Below are 14,741 nucleotides of genomic sequence, written 5' to 3' on the forward strand. Positions count from 1 at the left end.
TTCTTTGGCGAGATCAACCAAACGCATCCCTTTTTCATGCTTTTCTATAATCTCTTGCTTTGTTTGTACGGACAAAAAAACTCTTTTCTTCGGCTTTTCCTTTCCTCTTTTCTCCGTCAATGTCTTGGGGTCCATTGCGAGTACTCAAAAAAATAATATAGTATTTGCACAAAACTATCAGAACACCTCACAGGTCGAGGGCCGAATGACAAGGACCCTGCATACACACCAATCTAGCTCCACACAGAGGTCACTCTTAGCCAATCGGATGCCAGGAAGATACTAGATAATGGCCAATGGCAGAGCAGCTATGAGAATTATGCGTTCAGGAACCTGTTGGAGCTGCGAGTATCAACCGATACTGTATTTTTACATTACGTAAGTCGAAATTTCTTTCATAACTAGAGGCAATATTTTCCTGCTGAGAAATTTTGTAAGTAGAACATTTCGTAAGTAGAGACTTTCAGAAGTAGAGGTACCACTGTATATATACTGTATATAATTCAATCAGTATGTCTGTGTAGGTTCTCAGTTATCCAGGTCATGATTATCCAAGAATAAATCAGTAACAGCAAAGATAAAATATTTCATTTTTAGATACAATTGATTGAACCCCTTTGTGTAAGGCACATAACACGTTGTGTGGTGTGACTTGTAATGCAGTGCTGGGACACACACAAAGCTCCCCTGACGCTGCTGCCTGCATGTATTCCTCACCACAAATTAAGTGGTGCTGTAATTAATAAAGCCGACCCCAAGGGTACAGACATTAATTAATTCCACTGGATTTGAGTCCAAATCTCAAAGAGAGATGCTGTTCAGATGTGACAGGCTAAAAGAATCCTCCTGAGTGTTAATAATTTGATGTGAAGTGAAGGCATATTTTTAGATGGAAGCAATATGTTTTTTAGTAAACCACGTCGGTGAAGTCACGTCTCATTTCAAAGTTTAACCCAGTACACATTCTACTGTGAGTGCAGTTGCTGTATATGTCTCATACAGTACATTCAGTACAATTTCTGTTTGGCTCTGCTTCTTGTGAACAAAATCCTGCATTGCAGTTAGTCTGCCAGAGCAGAGCTGTCAAAATGATTTGGCGCCACATCTTAGAGTGGTGTGCTCTGTCTGTGTTTTAGTTTCAAACACCGCTGTTTTCAGGGCTGCATCCATATGTGGTATTGAAAAGACATACACAATTGTCACATACTTGTCGCATTTCTAGCAGCTATTCAGGAAAAAGTAAATATAATAATTGAGCGCATACATGCAGTATCACTTTCTTTGATATTCCTTAGCAGTTAGGATAATAGAAAATAATGTATATCTATAGTATACTTGCCTACTAGTTCATCATTTGTTTTTATCATTTTTTCGCTAGAAAGTATCTTGTTCAGTACACCCAAAATACTAGGTTCACCAAACTTTACAACCATGTCGAAAAGTAACACCTTTTAAATTTTCAATATTTTATAATTTTAATTTTATGTTTTACGTTGAAAGATCATTTTAATGTGACTATAAAGGTTGGTTGTTGTCTGCAAAGCATATGTCCAATATACCTTGCCTTCGACTCACTAAAGTTATGTGATGTTTCTGATTACGTTGTCCGATTTTGGGCAGGAATACAGGGAACAGGGTTGTTTGTGATACATGGAAGCAAATTGATAAAATATTGTGCTATAATATATATATTAGTAGTTGTAAAGCCAGGCTAGCTGTTTCCCTAACTCAGGTCTCTGTGTTAAGCTAAGATAGCGTGATGCTGATATTTTTAAATTCAGGGTACAAATATAACAGTACTTGAGCTTGCAGCTCAATCCCAGGTATAGTCTGTCCTGGCATTTTATCCGTCATGCTCGAAATGAAATTGAGCCAACTTGAATCCACTACTGTATGCTTTCAAAGGATCGTCTATACTTTCTTTTCCTGCAGCCACATCCCTGAGGCTGAGGAGGGTAGTTTTGCAGAGGACGACTGGTAAGATGATTGCTGTGAGATGGTTGGTTTATGTTTTTTTTTTTTTTTTTTACTCTTTGGCTTTTGTGATGAATTAGTGCTGCCTTGCCTTGTGGAAATTGTGAACACAATACCTCAACATACATGTTTTCCTTTGTTCAGTACACTTGTATGTGACTGTGATTCTGAAATCAGTGTGTATCTGTCGATGTGAATAAATGTTGTGGTATGTACTGATGTTGTATGAGAACTAATAGCCTTAGCTTCCTAACAGCCCTTTGTGCATTCGCCAGGTTTATTTTCTGAGCATTTACTGTTTGTTGTGTTGATTATGAAGCTGTGCAGCACATTCTTCTTATCAAACCAATGAAAGAGTTGCAGTTCATCTCCGTCTCTCTCCTGCTCTCTCTGTCAGTGTTGAGATCTGCAGTAACAGCATGGGCGTGTCATTCATTTTGCATGGGGGATTTGGAGTCTGTTTGTTCATACCTATTGTTAGCAAAGTATTGAGTCTTGCTGCTTTGAAGGAAGGGATCAGCTTCCATGAAAGCATGTTTTTGTTCTTGTTTTTTCTTTTAAACCTTGATGCAACAACTGAGTTAAAGGCTTTGTTAATACTCAAAATAGGTCAGTGATGTGAATGGAAAGAAAATAAATGATGTCTTTCACAGTTTTCATTTAGAATGAGGTTGATTGAAATCCTATGCATGTCTTAAAGGCATTATTGTCTCATAACTATCAGGATCAGGGCAGAATTGTTTGTCACAGGTTTTATCAGTGACCAGTCCCTTTCTATTGACTGTAAATGGCTCCTGCCCATGTTACCATAGTGACAGAACCTCTGTGGGATGGCAGATAATCAATAGCTGAGCAACCTCCACCCACCCAGCCCCATGCCTCAGAAATGTCATGAAAACACTCTGCGTGGAGTACTGCATGACAGTGACTTTTGACGAGGGCTCAGGGCTTCCTTCCCTGTTAGGAACATTAAAGGTGACACCAAAGACTGACTGAAAAAATACTTGAGCATTTTCAGTCTCTCTTGCAGAAGTTGCGGGTGTTTTATTTTGCACATGAATTCAAAAAGCTTTTAAAATGTAGGTTAAGTCTTACAAATCCCATTGAAGAAACAAAGAAAGATATGAAGGTTTCAGTTTATAGGATCTTCCCACTTTTATAACTCTTTACAGTAGGTGAAGTGTTTAGAAGAGGTGGTGATCAGAAAGACTTGTGTTTGCTAATGGCCAATTCGGCAACATTTCTATCAAGCCCCAGCGCAGCTGTTGTCTACATGATCTATAGGACTCAATCACAAAATCATGAATGGATTTTCATTGGACTGCCTGAAAACTGCTGGATCTACATCCAAAATCAATTTCCTTAGGTGCTACTGTTAAAAAGACAGAGCAAATCCTTTCTTTATATCAATTAAATGGTCTTGTCTGAACCAAAATCTTGTTTTTCCATTTTCCATTGACTTTCTGCTGACAGTGTATCAAGTTTATTTATTCTTAAATAGCCCAGATTCATAGAAATGTCTTTAGGGCTTTACAACCTGCATATGGATGATATCTGACCTTTTTGTACTGCGAGTAGTACGACCCTCACATTGGATGAGGAACAACTCCCCCCAGAACCCTTTTAACAGGTAAAAAAAAAAATGGATGGGAGACACCTCAGGAAGACTACAGAGGAGGGACCCCTCTTCCAGGAGTGGACAGACGAAGCAATAGATATCGCATGTACAGATTAACAACAAATCAATTAATAATAACAATAACAAATGTATGACAAAAGCACACTGAGTAAAAGATTCTTTTTTCTTTTCATATATTCTGAATGGACTGAAGTCATGAATTAGTTTGCATCTTGCCACTAACAAAAACTTTTTTGTTGTGAGTATGAGAGACTAAAATGTGTTTTCAGTAATTTAAAAGGCTTTTGGTCTGATTTATGTCTCAATAATATACCAGAATTATTTAGCTTCCAGAAGTTCACACAGCCCCTCTGTGTCTGTGTTAGCGGTTCCTGCTTCATTGTTTAATTTCTACAGCAAAGTGGAACGCCATTTATGATTTATGTATTTGACTGAAGTGAATATAATATGTGACAGGGAAATGTATAAAAAAAGTGTATATTCTTTATGTCTGGTGAAATGGCAATGTCCTATATCAGAGCAGACTTTTCTCAAAGGATGATCAGCTCCTGCAAGCAAGGACGGAATGAAACACTCAGACTGTCAATCATAGCATTGACTGACCTGCATCTGCGTTCTGTCTGTCTTCACTGCGGTTGATACTGTAGTTGTTCGAGTGCCTGATTAGTTTTTCAGTAGAAGGTAGTTTATTCTAGTGTACTGTCACAATACCAGTCGGGATCAGGTATTTCCTTGCGCTCTGTTTTAATTCCTCCATCTCTTTTTTCCAGGCACAGCTCACACTCTTCTGAAGAGGCAGGATTTAATGACCCAAGCTTATTGGAAAACCTCCAGAGTAATCATGTAAGTAGTGTCATGGTTCCCTGCCACGTTCCTGCAATGCTGAGGATGAAATTAAGAGAGATTCTGAGTCTAATGTGTGATTGTATAATGACATTCCACCCAAATGAGGTGGACCTTAGATGTTGGGTGGGTTTGCTTTGCCTTTAAGGACTGGAGGGAAGGCTGGGTTTTTTCATGGCAGACCTAATGTGATATTGTTGATTCCCTTATTGATTGGATTGAATCTGCAGTTACTTTGATTGAAAACGTGCTGAAGGGAGGATGAACCAAACATTGAAAGCACAAGCAGGCAAGGGGAGGCATTTCCTCCTCAAAGATAAGCTACTTCCTATTACTTTTCACTTGTCAGGGGTCCCGTCTTTTGAAATTTTAACTTTGAAAGTGATGGCTTTCAAGACATAGTTAGAATCTTTTGGGAGTACACTTTCCTACCTAAAGTGGCCTTGATAATATCAAGAGGTTATTTCCTAATCCATTTTCTACTGGTAAAGTTGAGCACAATACACTGTACTGCACAGACAACTGGGTCGTATCGATCTTCTCATCTAAAGGAAAAATGACATTTGTAAATCTGCAAGAGAAATTTGCAGATTTGGAGCCTCCAAGAACCCAGCATGGCATCAGGATGTCTATATTGAAATGTTACTAACTCTTATCTTAATCACACTTCAGACTATCTGGAGGAGTTGTGTTAGTGTTGGGTGGGTGGCAGACAAGAGAAGAAAAGAAATAAACAGCGTTAATACAAATAAACAAACCCCTCATGGGCTTCTCATGTTGTCTTGAGTCAGTGTTCCTGCAGACTTGCAGCTTTAATCTGATTGTTTGCTCGCAAGCTTTGTCTCCTCTTGACCCTTTACTTTCTCCACATTGGCCACATCTAAAGGGATGAGCGTCACTCACTTTTGCCCTGACACAGATTACCCAGGAGTCAGTGAGGGCAGAAGCCGGTGCGGCAAAATTTACTTTCAGGTGGCTTTGCTTACGTGTAAAATAATATGTCGACACCTCCAAAGCTCGGTAGACGTCTGAAAACTCTTGTGTTTCATGCATTATATGGTTTCATGAAGGGTGGGGCGCTCCAGACTGGGTAGACGTTTGGCTGAAAGCAGAAAACGTTAATAATTTCATTGTCTTTAGTTTGCCAAACAAACAGCAGGCACGCAAAATGTCAAACTGTATGCCTGACATTATGCTTTAGATAAAACAAAAACCTAATTAAAGCCTCAAGCAGCTCCTTGAGGAAGTGAGGACTGGCCAAGTGTCCTCACTGTGTGTGTCTAAACTCCACAAGTAGAAATACACACACACACACACACACACACACACACACACACACACACACACACACACACACACACACACACACACACACACACACACACTCTCTAATGCATGCTGGGTTATCCTTCGGAGGATACCTGTCATCCCAGACCAGATTAGCCTGCTGCTGGGAGGCAGAGGGGAGCTCTTTCAGCCACCTGGACTCTAATATTAGAGACTATGTTCTTTCATCTGATGGAGACCATTCGATTTGCCCTTCACCTTCCATTCATTCGCTCCTTTGTTCCCTATTAGAGGTCTTTCATCAGAGTTGTCGTTCCCAACTGAAAGAACAAATTTGATAATGCTGCTTTTGTGTGTGTGTGTGTGCGTGTGTGTGTGTGTGTGTGTACACAGAAGAGCAGATGTTTTTAGGGCGGTCAACAGTGCACAACTTGTCTCATGTTTGCTATGTCTGCTGTAGATCCGTATGTATGTGTTACCCAAGGTTTTTGTCTTCCACATATTTATATCTCGTGTGGCTGAACAAGTAATATGAGCTTATTCCACTATTGGTTTCATTTTTTATGAATCATTAGCAGCCTGCTGAGTGTTTGCTGTATGATTCAGTCCTGCTGGAGCCCTGCAGGTGGCTGATATCTGCTTGACTTACTTAAAGCTTGTGGTCCAGGAGCCTCAGCAGATGCCTGTTCGGAACTAAGCTTTGGCTAGGCAGTTATGCGTTTACCTTCATTACTGTTATTTGCCCCCTGTGTATAGATAAGTCTTTTTCAGGAGCTAAAATAAGTATAAACTGCATGAATGAGTAAGCGGCAATGCTGGCTGTCATCAGTAAGCTGTCATCAGTCTGGCCTGACCCTGACTGGTGAATATTGGAGCCTCATGTGTTTCACACACTGAAAAAACTGAGGGCAAATTCTGACATCAATATACTGAGTTATGGGTCCAGTTTTGTAGTGTTGGACAAGATTTTAATTAAAGGCAGTAAGAATTTATTATTTCCACGGTGACTTTCACTCCATCTGTCCAACTTTCTTCTCCTTGTTGTTTTATTACAACTGATTTTGCCAAAGAACACATTAATTTAAAGCAACCTTTCTACTTCCTTTAGCCTACAGCTTCTGTCATCCAGGAATTCATGACCATGATGGCAATCTGTCATACAGCAGTCCCCGAGCGTGCAGAAGGAAAAATCACGTACCAGGCTGCTTCTCCAGGTAAAGCCTGCATTCATGAACACCAGTGAATGCCACTGGATATACGGTCACCTGATTTTGTATGTGTGAATATGCTCTGTAATTCAGGAATACTAATATTCCCTAGACTCCAAAGGAGTCTGCTGCAGCCTGAGCGCTCGTGATAATCTGTCATATGTGGCTTGTTATAATAATGGTAACACGCTATCTACAGCTATATCTCGAAAAGCTTTCAGTCCCAGCTTCCATTATAAAAAGATGAACCAGTGAAATATACAGTCCTTTTGAACCTTGTTGTCATTCAGGTTATCTTTGCACGGCGCTATGTCTGCCAGCCATTCAAGCATTACTGTATTTTTTTCTGTTTATCCTTCACATCACTTTTCAAGATGAAGGGGCACTGGTGAGAGCGGCTCGAAACCTTGGCTTTGTGTTCTCTGGTAGAACCCCAGACAGTGTGATCATTGAAGCGGTAAGCGGGGTGGCATGCAAAGCTATTGTATGGATGAATTCACTGAATGTTTAACTTGAGTGTCATGATGGCTGGGTCTCTATCAGACTGTGTGCTCATTGATACACAACTGTAAAAAGGAGAGTAAAAGATCAAGAGCTAATGAGAATTGGAGGTGCTTGTAGGCAGGTCTGATTGATCTGAGCTGTTTCCTGGTTGTCGTGTAGTGACGATCAATCACTCCCCTCCCCTTTAAGTCATTAATTTATTAGATATCTCAGATATTCCAACACTTATCTGGGGCTACACCTAATACAAACAATTAAAGAGAAGTCAGCTTTTTAAATTCAAATGGTCTACAGTGAGGGAAAATGGCGAGAATCACATTGACTGGCCTCCTGGCCTAATTTAGCATCCTGCTCCTCCAAAGCTAAGGTCGCTCATTCTGCTGGTCCTGTAATTGGATAAGCTGATGATTGCACTCAAAAAGACTGAAGCAAATAAGGCCCGACCTATTTCCATCTTTGCTCCAAGATGTTTGCACGATTTCTTAACCTTCATTAGGCTTTCTCTAGCTCGCTGTACCTTTTTAATCACTCCGTCTTGTACCCGGCTGTCTCTACTATTAAGGAAGTTAATTGAATCTTACCTTGTTATTCTCCCTCCATCGGCTTAGTGCCGGCCAGTGATGAATGCGTTTAAAGCACAATTAAAGCTGATTTGAGTTTTGTGCCAGAACTGACCTGTGCTACTAAAGATTGGTTGTTTCAGAAGAAGGCCAAGGTGAATATGTGACCTTTTAGCAAGCTAACGTGTGTCTCTTTGGATATAGCTTGGAACAGAAGAGAAGTATGAACTTCTACACGTGTTGGAGTTTACAAGGTAAATTGTATGATTTTTTTCTGAATTATTATTTACTGTCATATACATGTAAAATATATTAACTTGTCTTCTGTGCAGGTCTGTACAGAAGACAGGTTTTTCTTTTTACTTGTATTATTACTTGTAATTAATTGTGTCATCTACAGTAGGTGTGATTTCTTGTTCTTTGAGCAGATGTGTGCTAACTCAAACGGCTCGATAATTTGATGCAACACCTTGTAATGTCTCTCAGTTTCATCCTCTCTCATCTCACCATCTCCCTCTCTTGCTTCTTCTGTCCCAGCGCAAGGAAGAGGATGTCAGTCATCATGCGCACCCCATCTGGGAAGATTCGCCTCTACTGCAAAGGGGCTGTGAGTGTCTCTCTCCATGGCAACACATGACAACACGTCACCGTTGACAACAGACACATCCGAGCACTCCCCTCCCCTTGTCTCCTCTCCTGCTTGTCAGGAAATCTTTACACCTGGCAGCATCACTATGTTTCACACGTTTCTCTGCAAAAATAAAGGTTGTGCAAATGTTATGTTTCACAAGAACACACTCTGGTTCAAACACCTACTTTGTGCATATCCAGAGCTGTGCTGGTCGGGTATGAGAAAATAAAATATTTCTAGAGTAATTTACTGATTGGAACACAGGTTAGAGTTGTATTTGGATTGTAGCAGTCTAGAAGTCTCCTACTTCACTGTTTCCCCAGGGTTATTTCTTATTAAATTATCTTGTGTGTTATTATCCCACTAACATGTTTGGAGAATGTAGTCACCAGTTCGTTCATCTATTCATCTCATAAAATACATATGATCCTCATGAACCTTAACCCTAACCCTTACATATAGTATCCATGCTAAATAGTTCTTATAGTTTTTTTTTTTAGGTGGTTTCAGTAGTCTTAGTCCAGGTTGTTACTTTCCTTCCTCTCTGGGTTTCAATATGCACTGGGTGTTTTATTTCCCCTCAGGATACGGTGATCTACGACCGTCTGGCAGACAGCTCCAAGTACAAAGAGATCACATTGAAACACCTGGAACAGTTCGCCACCGAGGGTGAGTGGATAAACATCTCCCCCTGCCGACTAGAAGTAAAACATCTTTAGAGATTATTCTAATGTGCTACCAAGCGCTCCCTTGTTTCTGTGTGATCCCTATGGCTTCTTGATCTTTAGTTGCAGCAGAAGTAGTTTTCCTCATAGATCATCTTTTCAACAGTCAACTACAACATGTATATTGGGAAGGATTATAAACCTATGACAATGCAACTGAAAATTGCAGCCTCTGAGAAACTTCCTGTTGTTTTTGTTCATGCTGCCCCCTTGTGAAACAAATGTAACCTGCATGGAATGCTAAGCACATGCAAAGTCACATATATGGAGGGGTTTTTTCATTAACATTATAGTATCAGTTAATTTATTGGAAAATAATTCCACCCTGTCCTTTTTTCTTAATTTTGGTGGATTATTGACAGAGAAATGCCTCATTGAGTCAGAAAAAATGAAGTACAGATTACTCTATCTAACCAATCAATTGTGATTGCTCATCATATTTTGTTGAGGCACAATTAAATTATATCTCAACATAATAAATGAGCACAAATATAGAGTAGAAAACTTAAATTCACCTAAATAATAATGCACATGTCATAATTAGCTACTCCAAGTGCGTTTAGTTGACAGTCTCCTTCCCATTTCTTTCCAAATGCATAGAGACGCTTAAGAAATAATTCAATGATTTCCGTGCCCACTTCTCATTTATTGGTGTTCCCTCTACCATGCATCAACACTTACACTGCAAAGATCTGCATCTGAATGGCAATGGCATACTTACCATCTGTAGGGCTTAAATTTGTCAGCAATCAAGGCTCCAACATGGAGAATCGTTAAAAGCCATCACATCTCACCCACACATTTTCTTCTTCCAGGCCTGCGCACTCTTTGCTTTGCAGTGGCAGATGTCAGTGAGTCGTCCTATCAACACTGGCTGGAGATCCAGCACAGGGCCTCCACCTCCCTCCAGAACAGAGCCCTAAAGATGGAGGAGAGCTACGAACTGATTGAAAAGGTGACATACGTTTGTGTGGTATCTTTTTCTGATGACGCGATTAATTTCAATATTCCCTGAACTTTGCTTTGTAGTCATGACAACAAACTCCTCAGTTCTTCTGCCAAGGAAATGTTTTCATCTGCCGTTTGTTAGCATGTCAGCTGAAAACCATGAAACTGGGTGGAAGGGTGGATCGTGTTCCCAGGAAAGGGTGGAGGAAATTCTGGAGTGCATCTGAATGAATGGGTGGATAAATTAAATATTTTCATTTCCTTTAAGATTGCCAGAACTCTAAGGGCAGCCGTCTTAATGGCAGGGATGTCTTGTTGGCATTTGAATTAGAACCTAATTGAATTTAAACGGAGCGTTGGGCCTTAGCAGAGGTATGTGCTCTACTGAGTGCCCTCCTAATTACAAAATGCGGTGAGTTTTACAAGCGAGAGCCAATTTTCTTAATTTCATTATGTGGTGCATTTACTTAATGTAAAAAAACAAAAAATCATGGAAAATAAAGTTTCTTTCGAAAGCTTTCATGATAAGACTTCTGTGCATTTCAGACTGGGCACAAACTCAAGGCCCCCTGTGCCGCTGGTGAGTGTAGTGTACTCAGACCTGGAAATGCGAATAAGTTCTAAATTGTGTGTTTGCAGGAGAGATTCAAGGTTTCACCAGCAGTTAGAACTGGTTTCCTGTGAGGTGGGTCTATGTGGAAGTGCTAGTCAAACACAGGAAGCCACCGTAATAAATCAACCACTTGGCGTGTTTTTCATGGCTGCTCCTGCCTGCCCAAAACAAATGAAGGCAATCAATCATGAAATAAACATAAAAGCTTTCAGCGAGGAAAATCTAATGTGCATCGCTTAATGGGCAGAGTGTGGCACCGATGCTGCCAGGGATTTGGGATTCATTGCACCTTGGGGGCCACCCATTCTCAGAAATGCAGTCAGACCACACGGGGGCGCAATGGAGTCACAATGAAATTTAATAAGAAACACCACATAACTAGATAAAATCATCTGATTTTATCTGACAAGACATTCTTGTCCGCTATGAACTGCCACCAAAATGACACAACATTTAACATGAGTAAGACAAATAGGGACTCATCAGGTAGACCCATACCTCCCTCAGATGGAGTTTTCCTTCCCTTGTGGTTCTCACTGATCAGTGATCTGACTATGGATGTACCAGCAAAAGGGCTCAGGTCGCAACTTCAAGGGCTTCCTTTGCTGATGACTCCTGTCTCCCATCTTCCCCTGGGGCTTGTCAAATCTTTGACCCTTTTTTTTTGCCCCCCCCACCCCCACCTGCCACCCCCCACCCCCCCTCACAATCAGTCCCACAGAACCACCAGGTTTCTTGGGAAAAGCATACAGGACGTTGTGGCATAGCAGCATATTCAGTAAAACCTGTTGTGTTTTTTTTTTTTCCAATGCTCGCTCACAACTTTCTCTGAGACATGATGCTTTAAAGTTAGTTTTTCGTGGTCTTCTATTTCATCTTTGTCTTTTCCTCATTTTATGTCTAGAACCTGCAGCTTCTGGGAGCTACTGCGATAGAAGACAAACTCCAAGATAAGGTGCCGGAGACCATTGAGACTCTGATGAAGGCTGACATCAAGATCTGGATCCTGACAGGGGACAAACAAGAAACTGCTATTAATATTGGTAAGATACAGGGAGAGACACTAAGATGTCTCTCCAATGATGAAACAACCAGCAGAGGCAAGTTTTTTTTAATATCCTCTAGAGGTCAAAAGTCATTGCACCCAAGAGGTAATTATTCAGTGTGTCGCTGACCTCAAGGCTTGATTTGACAAATTTAAGTTCAGTCTTCCCACGTACATCCATTTTATTTAAATAAGACACACCCCAAAGCTTCACTTGTATTATTATCCACATAACAGCATGATGATGTTCGTAATGCAGCCGGACCTCGCGGTGCTGTAGACTGACTCACAGGGGAAAACGAAGCCACAGAGGTTGAGATATCCTGACTTTATTTGTACATGCTTTGGAAATCCCCCTTCAGAACCACACAAGACAAACTATTTTCACAGACTTAATGGTGCTCCATAACTTGACCAGTAAACCGGTGTTCAACATTTTGGTTGTGTATTAACTTTTTAATACAAAATCATTTCCTTTTAGGACTTTTTTCTCTGGCTCACGCTCTTTAATATTTGTTCATTACAACATAGCCCTGCTTCTGGGTCTCAAACCATTTGGGAGGTATTTGGTGAACCTGATAATAAATTGCAGTCAGCCTCTCACTGCTGTCAGTCCTGTGCTCATTCTTCACCCAGCAAGACAAACTACAGACAGGCTGAATAGGTCTCTGTCACACATAAGCTGCAGAAGCATCGGTCACAAATTGCTAAATGATGCATGAGCCTGCAACACTTAAATGAAATAAATGATATGCATATGGGTGCGAGGAGGCAGCTCTCACATATCTGACTACTCTAGTGGTTTTAGCCTTGCAGATAATATCAGGTGAAAGACTAACACTGGGCCACCGGTTCCATTTCAGTTTTCTTGATTGGACTGTGGAATCACAGCTCTTAGTTGTGGCCAAACATTACAAATGGACCAACTTTGAATACGGCAAATGTTTAAACAGAAAAATAGATATGAAAAGTGCCTCCATTTGTGGCTTTACCTACCACTGAGGCCTGACTGAATCAGCCCTTTGTGACCGCCGTGCCCAGATGTGAGGGAGCTCTGCCGAAGCGCACACTCCCTCCAAGTATTTTTACAGGTCCACTGCTTGACTAAATCAATCTGTAAAATCTCTTCTCAATATTGACTTTGTTTTTTACTATTTTCCTCACTGAAAGATGATCCCCATTGCCGTTTTTAATGGCGCCCCTTTTGCTACATCTCATTTTTACTCTTCAAGAAGTTTTCTTTAGCACATTTCCACATATTTCACCCATCGAAGCCTGGCGGATCTGTTTGATGCAAAGCTGTAACGCCCGTAGTTGTGTCCTCAATAATCTCGATGAAGGACAGCAGTTTCTCCCACATTGTGTCCGGCTGCCTCGGGAAAGAGCAGTGTTTACGTGTTGATGCGCTTTTAGAGCCATGAGCAGCTTTTGAGATGAATGTAAATGCACATGACGTGCATTTACACCATTCCCTGAAGTAGACACACAAAAGAGTAAAACACAGCAGATACCTACCTTCCCATCGACTTCAACTTGTTTTTCATTTCCGGCCCCCTGTTTTCCTGTCTTAAAATCTATTGAACTACAACCTGCTGTAGGTAAAATATGGAACTTTTATGATAATTGTTGCTCATTTTGCAACATTTGAGATGACCCTGATTTGTGTGTCCCTGTTCCACATTCCTCAAGTCCTGTGGGAGCAGTGTTGAGTTCCGCCTGACATGGAGAAAGGCCAGGAATTCAACTTTCGTTGGTGAAATAAAAAAGGGCAGTTTGGCCACAGTCAAATGAGCTGAAGGTAAACACATTAAGCGGAAGGCCTGTGGCTAGAATTGACGAGGGGGAAGGGAGTACAGATGTCGTGTTTAGATGTGGAGACATTTTCCTCACATTGGCAGATTTTGGGATTTTTGCACCTTTGCACTTAAGAAAACAATCTGCAAGACCCAGACCCCGACCCTGTTTGGGTTTGACTCAGGAGGTGAAACCCTCTCATTTCCTCATGCAACACCCCACCCCACCTCCCACGTCCCAGCCCCGGGTGTACTATTGTAAGACTGTTTGAATGTGACTGCATGTATTGTGTGGTTAAGTGGATAACTTATCTTAGTTTCACTCGGCAGAAAATACCACCAATGTTTTCTCTTTGCATTGACTCCTCCACCTCGAAGAAACTAAAATCTCTTTCTCGATAGAAACAATTATAAACATTGTTGTACCATCTCATACAGCCTTAGCTTTAGAGCTTTAAAGCTGCCATCTATGTTTGTGAAACATTCATGTTTTCCCCAACCAGAAGACTCTTCTGCCATCTCGCTGTTGACCCCGAGCATCTGTCTCGGCTAAGAGCTGTGCGGTTTGATCCCCGGGGAGCAATGCTGGATAAGTTGTAACTACGTTTGAAACAGGAAACGGACAAACCCTATAAATCAAACTCATTAGTTGTTTCCCTAGACACTAATTCTGAGCTGTAATATTTTAATTTGTATCCCTTTAAAAGTACTGCTGTACATTGTATTGGGAGATGAGATATGAAATAAGCTAAAGATTGCAGTAAAACTAAAATAAACTTGAATTTAATCGAAATGTATTTTAATTCATGTAATTCCTGCTTGTCAACATCCTTACTTTACACATATTTGTTTTTCTGTCTTCATGTAGGACATTCTTGCAAACTGCTGACCAAAAACATGGGCATGCTTGTGATCAATGAAGACACTCTTGATGTAAGTATTTATCTTCCTGCTTCCTCTTCAGAATGCAG

General features: G+C 40.8%; 1 protein-coding gene across 8 annotated transcripts in view; it reads left to right on the plus strand.

The window, feature by feature from the left end:
- atp8a1 (ATPase phospholipid transporting 8A1) overlaps window positions 1-14,741 on the plus strand; it is an 88,827-nt gene that overhangs the window by 37,895 nt on the left and 36,191 nt on the right. For 5 of the 8 annotated variants that reach the window (XM_068324984.1, XM_068324980.1, XM_068324979.1 and 2 more), the window contains 10 exons: window positions 1,933-1,977; window positions 4,384-4,456; window positions 6,852-6,957; window positions 7,326-7,408; window positions 8,220-8,269; window positions 8,553-8,622; window positions 9,231-9,315; window positions 10,187-10,326; window positions 11,837-11,975; window positions 14,639-14,703. In XM_068324984.1, the coding sequence (XP_068181085.1) occupies window positions 1,933-1,977; window positions 4,384-4,456; window positions 6,852-6,957; window positions 7,326-7,408; window positions 8,220-8,269; window positions 8,553-8,622; window positions 9,231-9,315; window positions 10,187-10,326; window positions 11,837-11,975; window positions 14,639-14,703 (856 nt within the window). The remainder of the gene's footprint in view (window positions 1-1,932; window positions 1,978-4,383; window positions 4,457-6,851; window positions 6,958-7,325; window positions 7,409-8,219; window positions 8,270-8,552; window positions 8,623-9,230; window positions 9,316-10,186; window positions 10,327-11,836; window positions 11,976-14,638; window positions 14,704-14,741) is intronic. The other 3 variants (XM_068324983.1, XM_068324982.1, XM_068324986.1) reach the window with 1 other exon arrangement.

The sequence above is a fragment of the Antennarius striatus genome, chromosome 10, assembly GCF_040054535.1.
Source record: "Antennarius striatus isolate MH-2024 chromosome 10, ASM4005453v1, whole genome shotgun sequence".
Classification (NCBI taxonomy): Eukaryota; Metazoa; Chordata; class Actinopteri; order Lophiiformes; family Antennariidae; genus Antennarius; species Antennarius striatus.